General features: G+C 36.7%; 1 protein-coding gene across 6 annotated transcripts in view; it reads left to right on the top strand.

Annotated features, from left to right (window-relative positions):
* The window catches only part of syt1a (synaptotagmin Ia), a 310,182-nt gene that overhangs the window by 247,200 nt on the left and 40,043 nt on the right, over nucleotides 1-22,939 (top strand). For 5 of the 6 annotated variants that reach the window (XM_015352864.2, XM_069192263.1, XM_015352862.2 and 2 more), the window contains 4 exons: nucleotides 5,595-5,776; nucleotides 10,432-10,554; nucleotides 16,855-17,022; nucleotides 17,974-18,141. In XM_015352864.2, coding sequence (XP_015208350.1) covers nucleotides 5,595-5,776; nucleotides 10,432-10,554; nucleotides 16,855-17,022; nucleotides 17,974-18,141 — 641 coding nt within the window. The remainder of the gene's footprint in view (nucleotides 1-5,594; nucleotides 5,777-10,431; nucleotides 10,555-16,854; nucleotides 17,023-17,973; nucleotides 18,142-22,939) is intronic. The other variant, XM_006633538.3, reaches the window with a different exon arrangement.

The raw sequence follows: 22,939 nt of genomic DNA, 5'->3' as shown, positions 1-22,939 counted from the left end.
CTATACTGTATGTGTTTATGATGCAGTTCTTACTTAATGTTACATTTTAGTCTCCCTAAGGATCAATGTAAAGACAATATATATAAAAAACATTTTGATTTTATTTAGTACAGTAAAATATCCTCAAAGAAAGAACAATTTCTACATCATATTTATTCTGTTTAGGTGTTTAGATTGTCATAGAACTTTAAACTAAGAAGCATATTGAGCCACATTTAATAATAAATGTCACAGTTGCTGCTTAAAGGGTTGTTAGGTAGTATATAGGTACCCTGCCGCATCAGAACTGTGTGTGGGATTCTCATTAGCTTTATCTGCTATCAATTGTTTGCTCATTGTGCAGTTAAAAAAATGGTTTTAAGCCTTTTCCGCAGTCTGAAAACAAAGATATAGAGTATGCACGCTGAGCTTAATTCTAGGGTTTTTGTCTGCCAGTTTGAGAGTGACTGTTTTCCATTGCTGTCCAATCATAAGTTAGTAAGGTAGGCTTCATCCCTGATTCATTCTCTGCCTTAGTATTCTGCAGCTTTGTTCCAGGTCCAGTTTAAACCACTGAAGAGCAGCCGGCTTCATGGTCCTTTGTTTCTTTTATGATTTTATGTAAAATGCCATTCAAAAGAAATTCTGAGTGCCTGCTTATTTCCCATCTCTTCTGGGACAGTGTCATTCTCATTTCCCACAAAGCAGACACTTGATGCTTCAGCTAAAAGGGATGTCTGGTGTTAGTGGGTTTGGAGATAGTGACTGACAGGTGTACTCACAGGCACACACAGCACAGACTTCTTTCTCACTGTTAAGGGTCTCTCTTACAATCTGAAACTGCAGTAGATTCAAAATGATGTGCTTCCAGGTGGCTTTCATCTACGGTACGTTACACTCATATATACTGTACTTGTACCATTTCTGGATCAGTCAAGTCCATTAGTCAACAGTGACTGGGATCCTCCGAGTGGTTCTGCACAATTGACTGAGCGCTGCTAGAGTTCGGTGGGCTTATAAGAGCTAAACCATCCATAGCTATCTGCACCACTGCCCCTTTGACATGGTGGGGGCTTATAAACTAGAAGTGTTATCAATGAACTTCACTTTTGGTACAACGATTTGATCAAAAGTATCATAGATAAATGCATTCAAAATTTTTGGAAGCTTTTATGGAGTACAGGGGTACTAATCACCTGCCAAACATACCTTTGTTGAGCCTATCAAAAACTCTAAGCTCTTTTTTTTTCAATGAAGGAAAGCAGAAGATATAAAGGCTGTATGATTCAAATGGGTAGATGGCACTATCATTCAATTCCTGCTACTATAATAGGTGCTGCTGATAGAAAAGAAAATGTTTTGTACTTGGCAGAAAATTGAAAAATCTTTATTGGAAGTCATTGCTTAAGCTGGTGACATTGGTTGGTTTTTGTCAAATCCATTGAAGGAGTTCATTTAGTTGTTAAACTGTTCTTAATGTCCTGCTTTTAAAAAAATCGTTATTTTTGAAAGCGTGTGCAGTCGTTAAATCTGCTTCCATTGATTAAACTATCTTCAGTGAGCTGTGCTGGATTTTCCCCTTCAACATTTTTGCTCTCTTTGCCCTAGAAAGTAGCTACTATTCCTGTACAGTTCAACAATAATTACACAAGGACTGAAAAAGGACACTTCTACCTTTTTCATTTTTAGGGCTTAGCCAGCTGTCTGAGCTACATCATTTTGATGAGCAAACAGAGATGCCTCAAAATATTGGATGTTTACAGGCTGATGAATAAAATAATTTTAAATAAATTAATGTATAAAAAATCAATATTCTAGGCATTCTGCATTCTGTTTTAATGCATTAAAAACAATCTGTGCCCTCCCTTCTTTTCTCTCATTGTCCTTATCTCCTGAGGTACAGTAAGTCATCAGTAACCTAGATCTCCGGCTATGTTCAGTATTTCTTTTCCTGTGCTGAGCTCACTGGAGGAGGACCATATTGTGACAACAAGTGGAGCAGTTCAACAATATAATCAAACATTTTTCCAGTCAACTGCTAGAGCAATTTATTTGTGTGAAATATATCTCACGGCTTCTGTGTTTAGAACCAACCTTTTTTATTCTGTGATGAACTTGTCTGCAAACTTGCTCAAATCCAATGCACCTCAGAGAAATACCTATAACAGATATAAGTATGGAAGTGGTGTGATACATTTAAAACATTTTTAATTATATGTGTCTAGAAAACACTGCAAAATAATGTTTTTGTCCCCTCAAATGACTGTATCGTGAAAAAGGTTGCCCATGGAATAGTGAAGTTAGATCCACCAGTGTCCACCTGAGGATGCATTATTCAGTATTCTGAATCAGAATAAAGAATGTACAGTAAGAAGCCATGAAGGAAACAAATGTTGTTTACGTTGATACAGAATAAACTACATGGAACATTCCAATGGCCCCATGTGTAAATCAACCAAATTTTATCACTAAATATGTTTTTTTTCATTTTACAATTACTTGAACAGGCCAGCTAACATTCTAAGCACCCTGTTGATTTGTGATTACTTATTACCTTTTATTGTTCCACATGGTAAATTTGCTTTTCGGGTACTGTATGTACTGTAACACAATACACAAAATATTTAACACAACATGAACCCATTAACAAATAAGAGACTCGCATGTATAATGAGAAAGAAAAAATAAAGAAAAATACGCAATCCATTTTCCAAATTAAGCAGATTAATAGTCATGGGAATAAAAGATAACTTAGTTCTATGGCATTTGAATCTAGGTAGTCTATATTGAAGCCCAGATGGAAGGAGTTCAAATATACAGTGCAAGTGGTGGTCATGACAGTCGATGATTTTACTGGCCTTCCACACTATTTGTTTGACATAGATGTCTGACAGCTGTAGCTGTCATCCACCAATAATTTTGCTGGCTACTTTCACTATCCTGCTGAGTCTGTTTTGATTGAGTGTGTTAAGATTACCAAGCCAGGCTGCCTCAATGAATGTTAAGACAGGTTCAAAATAAGTTCTGTAGACTAAAATAATTGTTGTAGTACACACTACAGTGGAGGTTTCTCAGGAAGCACTAAGAAAAAAAGTTGTTTCTTCTTACATACTGTATGTCATCTGTGTTTTCCTCGAAGGTTAGCTTCTAATCAACAATAGTGCCTAGATACTGTATTTGTAATTGTTGACAATTTCAATTTCCTGCTCCTCAGTGACTATTGGTTTTGCAGCAGGTGGTTGCTTTCTGTAATCAATGATCATGTCTTTTGTTTTTGACACATTAAGTTGAAGGAAAAAATAGTTATTTCATTCAATAAAATAATATATTACAGGCCCATGATCAGTGTGTTAATCTTGGAGAAGACTGACAATGACAGAGTCATCAGCAAATTTACTGATGTGTCTGTTCTCAAAAGGGCTCCCACAGCTGTCTGTACAGTATAAAGAAATGTATAGAATAGTGGACAGCACACAGTCCTGAGGAAACCAAGCAGAAGAACAAAGCTGCTCTGATATAAGACCATTTACCCTTACTCTTTGTGATCTGTTGTTCAAAAGGTCTAAGATACAACCCACAATATTAAAGTCTAGATCAAAATTGGGAGTAATCTATTCACTAACAATTTTGCATAAATGGTGTTAAAGGCTGATGAGAAATCTATAAATACAAGTCTGGTGTGTGTCTTAAGATCTTCTAGATGTGAATATAAGAGTTTCATTAATGTGAGGCTAGCATCTTCAACTCCTCTTTTAGCCTTGGAGGAAAATTTCATGAGATGCAGTAGGTGCTCTGTCTGGTTGAGCACATGCAATTTTCCTAAATGATTTCATTACTAAAGAGGTCAATGCCACTGGTCTGAAATCATTTAAGATCTTGGGGAAATTGTGTTTTGCAACTGGTATAATTGTTCCCTGTTTCCAAATTTTGAAGTTCTGCTGTTCTGCTTTCTTCTAATTCAAAGATATTTGAAAATATAATGAAATATAGTACTGAACAGCACAGCACTTGACTTCAGTGCCTGCCCACTGATGTTATCAGGTCCAAGACTTTTTCTGACTTGTTTTTTTTAAAAACATTTCAAGTGTGTTGTGTATCAAATTCACCTTGGTGAAAGCAGTGAGCTTTTCTCCAAGTTCCCTGATTTTTCCATTACAGTCAAGCTTGTCGAATCTAACGTAAATACTATGTAGCTCATCAGCAAGATTGTGTTTAATTTGTAACTTTTGTAGTGGTAATAGTTGTCAAAATGCCACCACCAAAGACAAATGATACCCCAGAGGGCTGAATAATCAATGCACAACTAACACGCTATGAAAAAGAGTGTCTGTATTGTAATAGTCTTCAAACAGACTGTCCAGGGAAGCATAAGAAAGGTTAACAGAATGCTTAGATGTGTTGTGAAAAGTGTAGAATGTAAATTGACAAAATATGTTAGAAAACCTTGCAATGCATTAGTAAGACATAATTTAGAATATTGTGTTCAGTATTCCTTTTCACAAAAAGAAGAAATCGCTTTCCTGGAATTGTCAAAAAAAAGTGACCCATTAATGGCTGGTCTAATATACAGGAACTACGTCTCTTCTCCCTTAAACAGAAAAGATTACGAGACAATTTATTCACTTTTTCAAATTCCTTGATGCCTCCAGTACAGACAAACCAAGGGTTTACACAAACATTTCAAAGGGAGACACTTTAATCACTTAGAACAGGAGACACAAAAAGTCATGAGGTATGGAATAAAATACCCCTTCAAGCTGTTCAAACTGACATTCTAGGTTCTTTTCAAACAGCAGCAGAACAAGATTTTAGGATGATATGACTAATTGCAATTGCTTGTAACCATCCTACTTTGCATCTACTGTACAACAATGAATGTAGCATTGCTGTCACGATCGTTACTCCTCCTCTTAAGGGCACTCCAGCCCTTCCTCATTTTTCCCCATTGCTTACACCTGTTCCCTTGCCCAGCCCCTCTTTAGTTCCACCTTTAAAGCCAGACGCAGGCGTTTGCCCGGTGCTTCTCATTGAATCCCGTTTCGTGAGAGCCCGGGGTCCTGCTGCATCTGGCTCCGTTATGGTTTTAGTTTCCTGTTCCTGATTCCCTGTCCCGCTGGTCCCGACCCGGTTCTGGTTTTTAAATTACTTGGGATGGGTCCCTTGGTCTTGGACTCTGCCTCCCATTTTGGATTTCCCTTTTGGATTTATTCTGGGATTGTTTGCCCTGGACTCACTTCCCCTGGACACCTGCTCACCTCGGACACGCCCCGACGTCTCCTGACCTACTCCTGCATGATATTTTTCCCTATTGTTTCTTCACCTTCTGGATCGTGTCGTCGGCATAGGGTCCTGAAAGAACTGTTCCTGACAATTGCAACATTTAGACCGATTACCTCAAATAATCCGGGAGAGATTCCCAGAATTAGACCGGGTCTATTTAGAATGAGAATGTCGAAGGTGATTGAGGGACAGGAGTTGTGAGTAGTGGTAACAAATGTAAACACCATCTTATTTTCATTGTAAACATGCTGTATGCTGTACTTAATAGAATGCCTTGACCTTGATGTCTGTTTGAATGTTCAGTTTTCCAACTCTGTCTTTTTTCTTGTTTGTAGTGCCATCGTGGGCCATAATAGCCATAGCCATAGTTGCTGTCCTGCTGGTTCTTACGTGCTGCTTCTGCATCTGTAAGAAGTGTTTGTTCAAGAAAAAGAACAAGAAGAAAGGCAAAGAAAAGGGTGGAAAAAATGCTATTAACATGAAAGATGTCAAAGATCCAGGCAAAAATACAAAGGAGGTAAAATTATTCTATTCCTGTTCTCTGTAACATTGTTTGACTATTGCTGATTTTTTATATTAACCTGTTTTTTAATACACATTTTACAAGCTTCTGTAGGCTGTATACTGTGCAGTATGGCCTACGGAAGGGCCATATACCATCAACATTTTAAGAATATGTTCATGTACTGTATTTCAAAAATTTCTGTGATCTAAATAATATTATATCTTACTTTTCTTTTTTATATTTTCTCGTGTCTTTAACTCGCTACTCTCACTGGTGAACTTTTCAGGCTTGGACCTGATGTAAAGAAATGTTCCCTAACACATATTAGTGCTTTCCCTTGATTGTATTTACGAGAGTAAAAGAAGTACAATCAGATCAAAAATGAATTAATGATGTGCGTAAAGCCCATTTATGGAAAGTGAGAACTAGAGCTAAGTGAAATTCAAATGAGAAAAGTTTAGCAACATTTTCTGCATTAACATTCTGTATATAAACTTTACGATTTGCACACCACTGTTGTTTCATCAATACTTGTAACAAGATATCTTTTGAATCCCATGTATTGTTGTTACCTCTGATTTCTTGTCATATCTTCAGTTAAATTTCTACAGTATCTCAGCACCTGCAGATATGATGGGGGATCCCCATCTGTTCCTGTGGAGACTTTTGATCTGAAGAAAATGTTATGGCATGGGTGTCCAGTCCTGATCCTGGAAGGCCGGTGTGTCTGCAGGTTTTCAATCCACTCAGGTCTTGATAGTTTGCACCTGCTGGTTACTGGTTTAGCTGTACCAATTCAACAGCTTCTTCCAGCTCTTCAGGTGCTGCTGCTATAAAGAGCACTTACAAACCTGCAGTCACTCGCCTTGCAGGGCCAGAATTGGTCCTGACAGTTCCTTTGTAAGAGTGTCTTAAACTTGAGTACATTTTTGGATGTACAGGTATCTAGATTGTGCGATATGTATATTGTATACCACTAAGCTAATAGTAAAAATTTGAGTCACTGTGCTTGTTTGTGAAGACAAGACATCCCGAAAGTATTTGGAATAAACCCTCCCTATATGTCTGAATACAGTACCTACTGTATACTGTATTTGTTGTACTTTACTTCTGTCTTTATCCCAGTAAATCCCAAAGGACTGGAACAAAATTAAGGGAAAAGATAGCAGTTCCCCTTTGTTATATAGGGGAAAAGGGAAAAGAAATATGTGAAAACAGAAGGAATTGTGTTTGAAAAAGAAATGTCTAACAATTTGTAAAACACTATCGATAGCCAACAACAAAAAGGCCACATTATAAAAGTCATCTTCAAAAGCCCAATAATCCATATTATTTTTTATTCAGATGTGGCACTTGCTCTATGGGATGTAGTTGGCACTGTTTGAGAAATAACAAGCCACAAATTGGAACACAAAATGCTAGGAATACAGTTGCACACATTATGTAAGGTTTTGACTGCTGTCATGTTTAGTATTAGCCAGTTGTATGAGTAGCCCTTAGTATTTTACCAGAAGCTGGGTTACACATAATGCCATGTGAAGTCTGAATACCATGAAAATGTCCTTTCTTCAGTGTATGTTGTTTCACCCTTGACTTTTATTACAGTGACAATTTCCAATAGCTGCACAACTGTTTCTGACAGTTTGGACATGTTTGTTTTGTTTAAACATTGCAATGAAGTACACTATGTTTGAACCTACTGTTCACCTGTGTTTAAGTGTAAAGCTACACTTTCCACAGGGACTTTTGGAAACCAGTTTCATTCCAGTTGGGAAGCACTGTTCTGTATGTTCTTTGGTTCTGCTCAAAGAATGGTTGTACTCATATGTGTTATAATATTATGTGTGGTATTAACCTGGAGAAATGACTGAAGTTAATTACATTAAGTAGCAAATTAATTGAGCCTTTCCTTTCAGTGAAAGAGGACGTTTTATTTTTTATGGACACTTTAATCTACTCCCAACTCACTCCTTATCATTTCTTTTTTTTGCACTGCACATGTATCAGAAGGGCTTACATTAACATACTACTGAGAGCACAAATAACAAAATCCAGGCAGTGAAAAGGGGCATTGGTTCTGAAACTGTTTTTTGGCACTATGTGGAGCTGTGTGATTGTGTTGTAATAAGTTGATGAAAAATATGAGAACTTGTTGCATTATTAACCTGCCCCAACACTGCAGCCTGCTAAGGAAATTTACAGTTAGCATATTTTCAGAAATTTAGATTTTCACAAAAGCTATTTTTGCTATTCTATTTATGTACTGCATTTAAAGCAGAGTATACGTTTTTTTGGCAAACCAGTATGTACAATGAGAAATTTCCATCCAAAAAAGAACTTTGTGGAGTGCAGTGGAAAATACAAGTTTTTATGTTTAATTCAATAATGTCTCTTCTTTTTGTTATAACATGTTAAGGTGTAATTCAATTTTACTTGGAAAAAAACTATTCCAATATCCTCTGTAAATTAAACATTCAATTCACTTTTTTTCTGTTCAAAAGATTTACAGCATAAATTGACTTTTAGAATTGTTCCTTGAACTCCCTACACCCACTGTAGCTGAAATGGTCGCACTTCTTCTACATTTGAGACTGCAAGCCCTCCATCACCCTGTATTTACATACACAAAAGCAAATTTACTAACAAAAAAGTAAAATAACTTGTGGAGAAAGTCTTTTATTTTTGTGTCCAAGGGCGTGTTCAAGATTCTAGTTCAAGTAGACTTCATTTGGTCCACAAAAGGGAAATGATTTCTAAACGGATTATTACTAATAACGGTTGGTGGTGTATCTCAGTATCTCTCTCTAATATAAACGCAACAACGCATACCCACAGGCAAATAATTAAAAAAAGGATATACTGTAGGCTACCTGGCAAATCAGACCCATAATCCGTGGCACTCAAGGAGTCATTTCTCATGGTATGCCCAGATTACTGTGTTAATACTTGTGTGTGGTTGTTTTAATTTTTGTTTCTTCCTTCTATGTCCTCCTTATCTGTGTTGTGTCTGATGACTGTTCTGGATTGCCAATGGCGGTAGGTTTTTGCTTGCTGTTGGACATTCTTAGCCTGCTGCTCTCTAACGTATAGCTTCCTGACAGCAGTTTCTCCTCAGTAAAAACATATGTATAATTATATATACTCTACAAACATGCTTATATATGTATAAATATACATATATAACAGTGACACGCTTCAAAAAGGATGAACCAAATTGATCTTCTCTGCTTATAGAAACTGTAGAAGTTTACTTTGCTGTGAAGGTCTGATCTTTTTGTACAGAAAAGGACCAGCTGAGACAGTATACTGCAAACTCGTTAACATTTAACAATGGGTATTAGCTATGAATTTACTGTTTCAGTGAGAGATGTAGAAGTATTTATGATTAATATGTAGTAAGAAGATACAATATCAATAATATGCAAGAAGAGAATTCTTCCATTCCTGAGATGAAACAGAGCCTGTTATTTAAGATACTGTCTCAATTTTCTTAGTTTGGCATTTTGCTTGAGGCAGTATAATAAACAACCAAAGGCATTTGACTTCAGTTTGGTACTTCTTCAGCTACAAAGATTAAAAGAGTTCATACTTGAGTGTCCATGCGGACAGTGCTTATTAATAGCTGGTTCTGTGCTGGATGGCGTGGTATGAAACAGTACTCTGTTAAAGCTGAGTAGCATCTAAAATCCACTGGGACAATTAGAACAGAGAACCTTGACGAGGGATTAGTTTGTAAAGCCACTGACAGCTTAAGCAGATTTTGTTCTTAATAATTTTATCTTTTACTTCTGCCCCTTGCTGTATATTCACCATGTGCCACTCAACTAATTTGTCCAAGCACCCTTCCCTGGAATTAATTGGCACAAATAGTTATACAAGCAGACAGAGAGAGAGAGACGTAAAACTCTCACACAGGGGTGATAGTAACCATTTCTTTTTTTTATCAAAACATCAATTTTGTTCAGCCTTTGCTTTCACTCCAGCAGCCTGGAATTAAGACAAAAAGAAGCGTATATGTCTTCCCTGTAACGAAACCTTCTGCTGGCATGATGCTTACAGCTTTCATACTCACGGTAACACATGCAGCTGAGGTCTAAGACATTGCAATTCTATTACAACTGCCATCTGGGGAAAACATTACTTTAAGCACCCTTTTGTAGTAAGAGAAGGCACTGCATGCCTGACCAATATCTAACATTCCATGAACTCTTTGGAACTGAATGAGCTTAGTGATAGGTAGTTTTAACTGCATGCTTTCTCAAACAGTTGTCTTCCAGACAAGATAAGTGGGGAACATGCTTACAGTAAATACCATCTTGACATTTCCCTTCTGATTTTTTTTTGTCAGATCATTTCAGCTGTCTGCTCGAAAATATATCCAGGGAATCATGTTTTGTTTAGTTTTTTTAAAGCTAAATGAATTTGCCTTTTAGAACCTTTATTGTTGTCTAGCTGCTTGGCTATTTTAAAACAAATCAAGAAGAGTCAGTTCCATGCTCAATGATAAAGGATTCTGTGCATGTGGTGATATAAACAAGGTCACTTAGTGCTTGCTCCCAGTAGCTGCATTTGAAAGGGGACTTGAGCTATTACAGTAGCGAAAGCCTGGGTCTGGCTCAGGTGTCAGGATATAAACTGACTCCAGTGGTCTCTGTTTGACTCTACAGCCTATAAAGGATGATGATGCTGAGACAGGGCTGACTGATGGAGAGAAGGAGGATGAACCCAAGGAGCAAGAGAAGCTGGGGAAATTACAATACTCCTTGGATTACAATTTCACAGACAACACAGTAAGTAACCTCTATCTGTTCTGACACTTCTTTTTATGAATGAAGAGGTTAGGCTGGGGGCAGCATCCGCATGAGGGCTGCAAAAGGAACATGTTGAGGTTAATTGCTTACTGAAACGTAGAAAGAGAAAACGCAATTTTGCAGCTATTGAGCCATCTTCAGGTGTGTGATTGTTATTTCTGTTTAATTATATACTGTGTACTGTGCATTTGCCAGTCCTGACCCATTCAACCAAGTCTGTGACTCACCTGACACAGGAGACTTCAATGGCACTGGATGTTCTGTGGAGATAACATGACCTTAACAGTCTCATCTTAAGCACTGACTGCTGGTAGAATACAATACAATAATCATTTTTGTCTGATTTCACAGATGTTTGTTTTGCATCCAAGTGCCTATGTTTTACACACAAAGACTAACAAAAAACCTACAAAAACTACAAATAAACATTAAAAAATAAATATATAGCATTACATGAAAGACATGAACCCATATATTGTCATTACACACAGCTCCTACAGGACTACATGCAGGTTACCAGAACACAGACCTTAACCTCCCCCTCAATCACCCTAAGCCCCTTTAATTGCACAATACTCCTCATTTTTGCACGTGAGCTAATTGCACTTGCCCATAAACCAATTCACCTTTATTGTGAACTCAAGTAATTTGATTGAATGTGGGATAAAGGAAATCCTCATTTTGTTAAAGTCTGCATTGATTGACACTAAAACATGTACACTTCATGACTTTTCCTAGGATTTTCAGTCTTAGCCTTCATTTACATATTTGTAAGAAGAGAGTCGCAGCGTGCGCCAGTTACCGTCAGTTGTGTAGTGTGACACCCTCAGTCAACAACTCAGTCACAGTGCTCTTAACAGCCCCTACGACTCTGGTTTGATTTTCTCGTAGCGAGTTGCAAGTTGTAGGGGTGGGCTCTTGCGTCTGCGACAGTTACAGCCAATGAGCGCTCAAACCGGAAGCACAATGTGTGCAATGCGGCTGCAAGGAAAGAAGAGAGGCGAGTGTTCTGGACTGTGCAAATGGAGGAGAGGCTCGTCGAACATTGGAGCCAGCACAGATATCTGTTCGATGTTTTGTGTTTGTCGTTTGTTTATTTTTGTGTGGTGCTCCTCCTCTTATTCAGGTGTGCTCCATGTTGATTGGCTGCCAAAATGAGGCGACCTCGTGGTACTTTCGAGGAGCATACGAGATTTGTAAATGTGATGAAAAGTCGTGAGGGAATTGTGTAATTAGTCTCCCCCTGCGATTCCTAGTTGTATAATTTGACACCGTCTAGGTCAGAAAAGGCAGCGAGATTCAGCAACTGCTGTCGTTAAATTTGACATGCTCTCCGACTAGAAGTTGTGTCGAGTCATGTAGTGTGACGCCGGCTTTATCTTCACTCCCCACCAACCTCTGAACCACAGAAGCAATTCCCAGCCATGTGAATCAATAATTTTGTTTTATATTTGTGCATTAAAATAAAAGGTTTCTCTTTTTACTTTTAATGCACAGATTACTGCTTCCTGCCGTATAAGTATGTCTGTAGTATGTTCAGTACTACACCTTGAAAGCAAACCTATGGTGGAAGATCCCACTACAGCAAAAGCTATCTACATTCAACCTAATTTAAATTTAGAGTGATTTATATATGTACAAGAGAAAATAAATGTCTTAATCCTGAATGCCATCTAACAGATAATAGAACCTCTGTCTGGAGCTGCTGTCTTGAGATGAGGTTGGCATTCAACAATAAACAAGCAGTTTAAAAATAATAATCTGATGTTTATAACAGTCAACTAAATTCATTGGCCCTGTTTGTTCCTTACAGTAAAATGGATTCTTCAACTAAATTGGTTAATACTTCCTGGCCGTCAGGCAGTGTACAGTCATTGTGTATAGTTCTGCAACCCAGTATACTGTAGAATATCATAGAAACACTACTTCATATCCAGTCATAACAATCTGGAAAAATCTTTACTGTGTACATGTATCTCATTTAGATTATCATGTTATCTGACATGGACAAAAACTGCTTAAGAAGGAAAATATGATGAAGGATGTGCAGTGTTATTTATGTCTTTTATGAATATTTCATATTTTGCATGTCTATGACAGTTAACACTGCAAAAACCATTAAATCATTTTTTTAAGTAAATTTTTCAATAGCATATACAACATGTAGTGTTTTTTTGGTCAAGGTGCATAGCCAACTAATCCTGAGCAAAAAAAAAATATGTGGCCCTAAATCCAATGAAGTGTGCTTAGTCCTGCATTATAACATTTCAAAAGACTCAAAACTGTGTCAGAAAAGCAGCTGGAGAGGTAAATGTAAATGGAATAGAAAGAATAAAGACTGGGAATTGGAAAATGCCATCAGCACGACCTACTTTTAGCGGCATGCTCTGATGGCTTCCTGCATCTTCAGGGTTCACGTTTAAATTGCTCTGAATTACCTGTCTGGGAGGGCTGATGGAAGATACTTTGAACCAGTGTGAGGCTGAACAGTTGTGCTCTGCCTCTGCCTTTAATAGAGGACTTAAGGGAGTAGCTAAGTCTTTCCTTTGCTTCTCCTACACAACTACACACAAGAGGAGTGAATTTATGAAAAAGGAAAATAAAAGCCCTTAATGGTTATGGCATATTTATTGTGCATTCCTTAAATTCTAAATACAACCTTTCAAGTTCAAAGCCTAGATGTGTGGCTGGTATTTCCCTGTTTATCTGTGAAATAAGTGTGCAAGGCACCTGATAAATTATGCCAATACTATACTGTATATCTTCAAACAGATCGAAACATTCCCTTTTTTGCAGAGGCTTTTAGCTATTCTGAATAAGTTGTTCTGTTGTAAGATCCATGCTGAGGTATTTCCCAGTACATGTATGCAACTGATCAATGTACTGGTTTTTTTCATGGGCAGTTTTAGAAAAAAGCCCTTTTATCACTCACCATGATTAGTATTCCAACTTTCACATTAGTGGGGTGCATTTCTAAACAAAAATCATGTGCAGCGCTCTGTTGACCTTTTCTAAATGGTCATACTCATTTTCTCTGCAAATAAGGTTAAGGAACAATGGTGTTCTGGGTGTTTTCTTTATTTTAAAACCGCATAATGTTTGTCTAACCTGCATACTAGGACTGCCTAGAATTAATCTCCGAGATTTCTGTTTCTTTGGACAGTGTTTCTCTTCCCCCACGCCTGTTCTCACATGTTCTTTTTTTTGTTCCACTCCTCTTTGTTTCATATTCCTGCTCCCTTCCTCTTTACCCCTCACACCCTAAATGTTGTGTTTTTCCTTCCCTTTCTCCTTTTCAGACGATTATAGTAAGAAGTAGAAGTTAAGTCCTTGGATTTACTTACTATAACCCTTATAATCATGCGTTTTCACAATTCTTGGGAGATAAATCTAAACCTCACAAGCTTGCTGCACTGCTATTTAATTCAATACAATCCCCAAATGCCAAACAGAGCTAGGATAAACTGTACCTCTGCACCACTAAGAGAATCCACTAGTATATAAACCTCTGCTGTTCTGGCTTCACTTTTACAGTCAAATATTCACTATTTTTTGTAGAATTCAATCAGCATGTGTCATTCAGAAATTCTTTCAGCCTACTGAAGATCACGTGTTATAAAATAACTCTACAGTATATAGCACATACAGTATGCATGCAGTGTAAAATCTTTTAAAGGATAACAACCTGTAATTATATGAAACATCACTTATGCATATTAGTATAAAAGTATATGTTATTAGAGTGAATGCACTAAATTAAATAGAATATGACTTGTGAATTGATTCATTTCTGATAGAAGAGAACTGTGGAGGTTCTCACAGAAGTTTTCTTCATGGATTTGAGTTTATTTGTTTATTAAAGTATTGAACCTAGTACCTAAAATATATATAGTCCATGCTTTATTTCTTAACCAAAACATGTCAATTATAGTCTTGTAATTAAAAGCACCTTAATGTTCTTGAGAAGGCTCAATTAAGATGGTCATTTTAAGATTAATATTATCAAAGCTGATTATATAGGAGTTTAGTGTCTGCTTCACCTGCTTTATTCAATTCTGTTCTGAGATTGTGTGACATAGTAGAAAGACAGTGAAGAAACAGGTGCAGAGTACTGTAAATGAGGAAACTAATTATCGCTTAGTGCTATGCATTGAGAAGGATGGGATCTGATGATCGAAGAGCTCTCTTGAGGACAGTGCCTGGCATCTGCCTTAGCATGCTTTAAAGCAAAGACGTTCACACTCTTCAGACATCTTTAATCCTAGTGAAGAGACAATATTCAGTTCTATGCACTGCCATAGAAAGTTTGGTTATAAATCACTTTAAATAACTCTTACAGGTTAATAGACAATGTCATCAATCAATGCTCTCTTTGAGAAATACAGATAATGTAAATTATCTGGGATTAATTATCAGATACAGAGTTCAAACTGGACATTTCCTTAAAGGTTAGATAGATACTTTATTGATCCCGTGAGGGAAATTGCAGAAATATATATAGTTATATCTTAAATGGAGTGAAGAAATTTTGCATTATATTGAATGTTTTGAAACATAAATCGTAGTTGTTAAATTCTCAAAAAAATATAATTCTGTGTTGAGTGAAAAGCCTATGTTTTATTGTATATGGCTGTGTATATTGTATATATACACATAGGCTTTTAAATGTTTTTTAAGTTATGCTATATAACAACAGAACAGTTGATTTGAATTTTAAAGCAACATAAAATGGCACTTTTTTCTGTTTGGCTATATATCTAATTATAAAATAATGGCTTTAATGCAAGTACAATAAAAATGACCCCTTTCTATTCTGAGAGCCTTCTACCAGTCTTTTTTACTCCATTCTTTGGGATTTTCTCCTTGGTATATTTCATGCATTTGTCATTATCTTTAGAAAATTAGTTTGCATGTATCATCAACTTTTATCTCAAAGATCTGTTTCCCTTTCTTTACTCAAGATGTCCTTAATTCCCGATTTGCTTTTTTTCTGAATTACCTGTACAGTATACTGTATGTACAGCAGTTGTCCTTATGATAGAAACTACAGTACAGAAGCATTGTAATTCATGAGGGATTTTTTGCCTTATATATCTTTGTTTAGTTATAGTGACTATAGTTAAAGTAAAAGTTTTCAATTGGAATTTACACTAATACTGTATCTACTTACAGTTGTATTTCACATACTGTATGGTTTTGTGTTTGTTGTGTGTACAGTATATACAGTACGAATTTCTGAAATTTAGTTGTCTGTACTTTAGACTTGTCTGCGAGGATGCAGGAGCTCTCCACAGCACTCAATTACTGGAACCTCCCAAATTGGAACTTGATGTCCGTGTGATAGGAATCTGATTGAGCGATTTTCAGAGTCCAGAAATCTGAAGAGTGCGATCTGAGACTGGCACGTCAATCAGTCAGTTTAGCTTCCTGGTGTGGCTGTCACTTACAGATTGACAAGACATTTTAGTTATCTGAGGAAAAAGATACTGACCTTCTCAGTCTTAAGACAGACTTGTTTCTGGTTTATTGTGAAAGAATTGAATTGTTTTTGAAAGGTGCAAACTGAAAGTCAAACTGCTATCATTACCCTTAGAGAATTGTAATGCATTGCAATGACATTCCAAACATAATGTGGAAGTCCCTAGTTTTATAAAAGAATCTGACCCTGCTTTCATTAGTTTTTGTCCATTCTATGCTTCATTCAACTTACTCTTTGTCTGTGGAGTACACTTTTGTACTTGTTTTTCTTGTGCCGCTGGGTACGTTTGAAAATGTCTTGACAGCTGTTTTTAAACTAGCTTATGAAAAGGATTCTCAAACCAGAATGCCAGAGGCTTTGTTATGGAGATTCAAAGGCACTATATGAGGCCAATGTTCCTCTACTGTAAGTACCTACAGTAGCAAAGGCTTTGAGACATCTTCTCAGATGTTGTTTTCCTGCAATAATTTGCTTGCCCTATCAAAACAAAAGCAGTCACATCAATGCCCTACATATAATGGGATACCCAGGAAGTAAGAATCAAAACAGTAAAAATCATACAATGGTATCATGGAAAAACTACTTTTTAATTGCACTTAATGTGGCTGGGAAAAGCAATCTGTGTAATTCATTTAATTAAAACACAGTAGGGCTTACAAATCCACTTCATATTAATGACAATTAATCCAAAGGTGTAAACCCCAGGTTGTTAATCGTCTATGTAAACAGCTAAAATACAATTCTTGTATTTTTGTTTGCAGTAAGTAATCTTAAGGTTCTCCTATTGTGATTTCTTCCAGCTCATTGTGGGGATTATTCAAGCAGCAGAACTCCCTGCTTTGGACATGGGTGGGACCTCTGATCCTTATGTGAAGGTTTTCCTGCTCCCTGATAAAAAGAAGAAATTTGAGACTAAAGTCCACAGAAAGACTCTCAACCCCTGCTTCAATGAGCAGTTTACTTTCAAGGTATGGTTTGAAAAGATCTAATTGAATTCCTGTATAGATTGTCATTTTAAACAAGTCATATAAAATACCTTTTGCAAATTGCGTGTGACAAAATTATATTAACTCAAGAATCAGCATCCCATTTCATACCTATTTATGTTTTTTACAGAAATCGACAGGTTTTTAATAGCAGATGGGGTTTTTTCCCTTTGTTTGCCGATCAGTAAAAATACAAAAATGATTAAAACCTGTTACATGATTTGTTCTTAACAGCAACAAGCAGCTGGTGCATTAAATGAACGTCTGTGTGCTTCATAGAAATAACATTGTGTGCCAAAAAGTAAACATATCACTGCACTCTAAAGACAGAAGCATTTATAGAAATGGATATTACCCCCAAATGAATTGATATTATACTGCCTTGTATATAAATCTAAAATTGCTACCCAGAGTGTGTAATTAAGTTATCAGTCTTACATTGTTAACAGAATACAGGTGCCTGCCTTCACTGGTTTATTCGTAACATATGCTGAGGGAAGGCTCAACATTTGCCAATATGGTTAATGTTAGCAAATTTCGCTAATGCAGCTGTGAGCAGTTAAAATAGACACATTTTAACACTGTTTCCAAGATCCATCATGAGTGCCTTCAGTATAATCAAGTGCAATGACATCAAGGACAAAGTAGAAGCCATGGTCTTATCTGTGTTCCCACCAGTTGCAACAATTTGAGGCCATATAGAAGTAAATCCTTACACATTTTAGTGGAGGAAACAGCCCAATCATAAGTAATCAGTCATCAAATCTCTTATAGAAAAAAAAATCTCTATAGTTATTACTTGGATTTCTGGTTGATAATGCTCCTAACATTCAATCTTACCAGCATGACATCTCAAAGAGCCAGACAAATTGATTTATCACAGTCAGACAGCTCACTGTGTGCCCTTTTCGATCCCTCTTTTCTCTTCTTCAGGTGCCCTATGCTGAACTGGGAGGGAAAACTCTGGTTATGACAGTTTACGACTTTGATCGTTTCTCGAAGCACGATGTCATTGGGGATGTTAAAGTGCCTATGAACACCGTTGACTTTGGTCACGTGACAGAGGAATGGCGAGACCTTCAGAGTGCTGAAAAAGAAGAGGTATGAAATTTTCTTAAGTGAAATTTTTTTTACACCACAAGAAGTATTCTTGAAAATCATTTTGAGGAAGAGAAAAACTCGTTATACAGTATAAGATATTTAGTAGAAAATCCCTTTTCTACGACAAAGTTACTCTTTCAACCGGGCAACACCTTCAATAAACCACCATACTTTAAATATTGTTGACTTTAGCTAGAATTACATTGACACATTTTTTTTTCTTTTTTGGGCATTTGTTGAACAATAACAAAAACATATAGTATAGTTTCATTATCTTCCGAAGATGAACTGCAAAAGAAAATATCACACAACATGCAACCTGCAGCTATTAATAAAAATTATATCGTATAAGGGAATCGTATTATGGAAATTCCATTATTACATGATTTGGAATAAATGGAAGCATTTAAAGTCATTATATGTGAATAATAAAATGTACATTTCTTTTGGCACTAAATTAACATAACTATGTTTTTCCCTTTCTGAAAGTGTAACCCAACTTTCTGATTTTCATTTGTTATTTTTAGTTCTTAAATGTAAATTCTAAATGGAGTAGTGGGCCTGAATAAAGCTGCCACATAATGAAGTCATTAGAAACAGCTGATAATTCTATGCAACAGGAAATATAATGTGTACATACATTGGACAAATGACTCTATTAGAGATGGAACTGTTGTATGAATTATGCACTTTCCTAAATATTATTGTACTATTTCTCAGCAGCTGCTTATCATCATTATACATACTGATTACTTTTTATGTAATTATTTTAAGTTGAAGAAACAAGTAGTAACAGATATGTCAATTTGATATCCATAACCTATACAGTGCTAATATTGAGCAATAATTTAAAATACTTGCCAAAATTAATTAACTTTCCATTTAAGTTAGTGGTATACAAAATGTTTTTTTATTTAAACAATGCAACTTGTTTAAATTAAGACAAGAAAAGGTATTGTCTATCTGAATTACTGTTACCCTGCCTTTTTATTTTCCATTCATTAGCGTACAGTATTCCTTAGTTAAACTATAAGTGAAAGAGCAAGTTAATCTGAAAGGTAGGGAAATAAACATCAATGTGATTTGCTTTAAATTCCAAAAAAAGTAATTTAAATGTATTTAAAATGTTATTTATTCTGTTTGAAACTAACACATTTTTAAATACATTGCAGTTATTGCTTTTCTTTACATCAGAGCAGTGGAAACAGACCTCTCAAGCAGCATTTTAAATTACATCCCTTTTGGGTTTAGATGATTTTCTTTACTCATGCAGAATTTTTATTTTATTTGTATGTGAGTGTCTCTTAATGCTTTTTCCCTCTGTTCTGTGGTGTCACAAGTAATATTGTTATTAACATGCTGATCAGAGTTAAATTAATTTCACTTTGTTTGCTGAGCTGCTTTAACCTGGGTGGCATTTAGCAGTATTATCGGGCAAAAGACGAATGAAGTCAATTGGTATAAAGCAATGAGATGCAATCATTAGAGCATAGCCACCAGCTGCTGCAGGTTCAGATGACAGACAGTTGAAAATGTCGCTGAAAGATTGTATTTTATTTTTTATGTATTTGAGTAATGAAAATATTTGTTGAATTTCTGAAAGAAGATTCTACATTCATTTCCACATTGTGATTAATGGAGAAACAAAGTTACCTTTCCTGGCTTAATCTATGACCTCAAGTACTCAGTAAGAAGACTCTGACTCTCATCAGTTTCAATGAGTCTGATGTGTCTTATTATCTGAGAGGCAACTGATTGAAAGCATTTTTTAGACTTGATAACACTGAAGAGGCACTTTGGAAATGGACTAATGATTGCAATGACTTCCAATCTCCAGTCCCTGTTCACCAGAGAATCTTTTTGAAGTACTCCTATTTATTTTTGTTTGTTCCTGTTTTAGATTTTTTCCCCCTTGTGAATACTTAACAAGAATTAGGACAGTGCTTGGTAACTGGGAAGTCCTCTTTTTTTTGTAAATCTGTTTGTGGGCTGTATGACTTCAAAAAGCTTAATGTAGCTATTGTGCAGGTAACGGTGAATGAAAGACACCAAATACACTATATTGAAAGTGTGTCATGCATTAATTAAGCTAATAACATCCCTGCATGCCTAGTGCTAATTTTGACAAGCATTCAGTGGCTGCAAGACCTCAGTAATTTTGAAAGAGAAGTGAGTGGTGGGGCCCAGGTTATTCATGAACAAAGGGTAACAGTGGACAGACGTATACTGCCAAAGTGCACCAGTCAGCTCACCACACATCAGCTATTAGTGGAAAGGAGTACAGAATTACTGAAGCCAATTCATAGACGGAGATTATTAGGACGCTAAGACCGATAAAGGCAAGGGGGAAATCTGGCCAGGACACAAGGGTAACAACCTTACTCTTTTCAATGACCACAGAGTTTTTGGTTTTATGTGTCATCCAAGGGACTGCCCCCCTTTTTTACAGTATAGTGTCCCCATCACTATACTGGGGCATTAGGACCCACACAGACCGCAGGGTGAGCACCCCCTGCTGGACCCACTAACACCTCATCTAGCAGGAAACATAGCTTTCCCAGGAGGTCTCCCATCCAGGTACTGACCAGGCTCACACTTGCTTAGCTTCAGTGGGCTGCCAGTTGTGAGTTGCAGGATTATATACTGTAGATGCTGGTGATACTCCAGAATCATTATATACTGTGTATATCCATTTATTCAAAGTGTGAGACAAAAAAGGAACAACTGCTGATCAATTAACTGCCTATTTCAACTTAGAATGTGAGTATCCAGTTTCAAAAGCAGTCTCCATCTACTGTAGCAAGGCATGTTTTTGGGTCCAGTGATGTCAAGAGTGCAGGCAATCAACAACCAAGTGGAGAAATATGATATGGTCAGATGAATCATCTTTCAACATTTTCTTCTTAAACAAACAAATACACATGTAGTGCCAACCTGACAAGCCAGTGGTAGTTTCTATTTAAGATGCTTCATGATCATCTTCACCCCAGGTTGTAGCAGTTTCTTCCAGGATGACAGGGCCCTCATCCACAGAGCACATGTGGTGAAGATGAGACTGATATTTTCCATACAGTACATCATGGCTTTTCTTGGTCACCAGATCTGATACATCAGATCTGATATATAATCAAGCAATTCTGGGATGTTCTGGAACAAAGCCAGCTTTCTCACACTCTGTCAACCAGGCATGAATTGATTGATTTTCTCATAAAGAAAGGTTGTACTTTGAAATCCTAAAACAGTAACAAAGCTTGAAGAATCCACATTCTTCCTGCAGAATTTCAGATGCTGGTAGTCCCTGTGCATTGGAGTGTTCAGGCTGTTCTGGCTACACGTGGTGGCCTAACGTGCTATTTACTGTAGTAACTTTATATTAGTCTTTACTTTATTTTGTCCACTATCTCTATACTGTATTGTACATTTCTATTAAGAACAAATTACGATATAATATCATAGGAACTGGAGTCCAATCAGACAAATGAGTTTGGAGTACCAGACTTAACTACCACTGTCAACTGTACAGTATGAAAGTAAATTAAGCCTAAGCGTAATATTAAATAGGGGGTTAGATAGATGGTCCTTGACTTTTCATTGTAAATTAAATTCCCTTTTCTGCCTGCTATTATTTGTTACTTACCTTCAACCAACATGCTTTGACTCACATCAAAGTCTGAATCCTGCTGTGACTGATGAACTGTTCTTTACTACATGAACCTTCTGCCTCTACAGTCACACTCATCTCCTCAATCTAGTGCTTTAAATTGGTCTGCACTGTGCCTCACTGTAAGATGGAGTCCTTTGGTGTGTTACCTCCTTCCTCTTTTGCTAGACTAAGGCTCCTAAATTAAGATGTCAGTTTCCTGCATAACCCTTCATGTTTGTAATACAGATCCTTCATTTTAGCCACTAGTCCATCCGTTTATGTCTCAAATGTGCTGTTGAGAACTATATAATAACCCTCATGGAATTCTGCCTTCCTGGTCATTTATTATTGTGAGTATTAACTACTCCTTAGTGTACTTTTACCAGATTTCCTGTCCTTAAATTACCTATTTGGCATTTCTTCTTCAGTTTTCATTCAAACTGCTTTTTCTCACAATTTATATCCTTTCCTCTGCTGTATTGGTCACACGCAGATCATTAATCATCTTACCTACCCATTCCAGTATTCCTGACTTTAACATTTACAGTTTGGTCATTATATTTTAATGTTGGTGTTGTGTGTTGGATGAGGCAGTACATTTCCTTGTTCTGTGTGAAGCAGTGAATTTAGTCACCCTATCTAAATCCACCTATTATCTTTGTGAGCACAGAAACAGGCATTGTGATAAAACTGGGTCATTTGCCACTATGAAGGATGTTTGTGCTTTTTATTTCACTCCCTCTCTGGGATGCCAGTTATCTTATACTGTGAAGTAGTTTATCTTCCACAATAGACTTCTACCTCTAAGACAGTTTAGAGATTTATCAATTCATTTTGGATTTCAAATTATATTTGTATTAGTGATAAGGATGGTAGGGATGGTAGGTGCTTCCTGAAATTTTTATTAAATTCTCAGCTCCCCAACGAGAATTGCGAGACATTAATAAGTTGATTCGTAGAGAGCATCTGTGATGGTTGAGTTACTGTATGTGTGATTCAGGGTCCAAGAAAAACTAACAAAACCACTAAGCAGAATTGCAGTCAAAGCTAGGGTCAATTCCAGGAGAAAAAAACACCATAACCAAAGACTGGAGCAAGCGAGAGTTAAAACCAAAGGGACCTATCACAGTATAGCAAGTGCTTAGGCTGAAGCAA

Source organism: Lepisosteus oculatus, chromosome 7 (genome assembly GCF_040954835.1).
Source record: "Lepisosteus oculatus isolate fLepOcu1 chromosome 7, fLepOcu1.hap2, whole genome shotgun sequence".
NCBI lineage: Eukaryota > Metazoa > Chordata > Actinopteri > Semionotiformes > Lepisosteidae > Lepisosteus > Lepisosteus oculatus.
The sequence above is the reverse complement of the archived record's forward strand: the minus strand, read 5'-3'. Positions and strand labels throughout refer to the sequence as shown.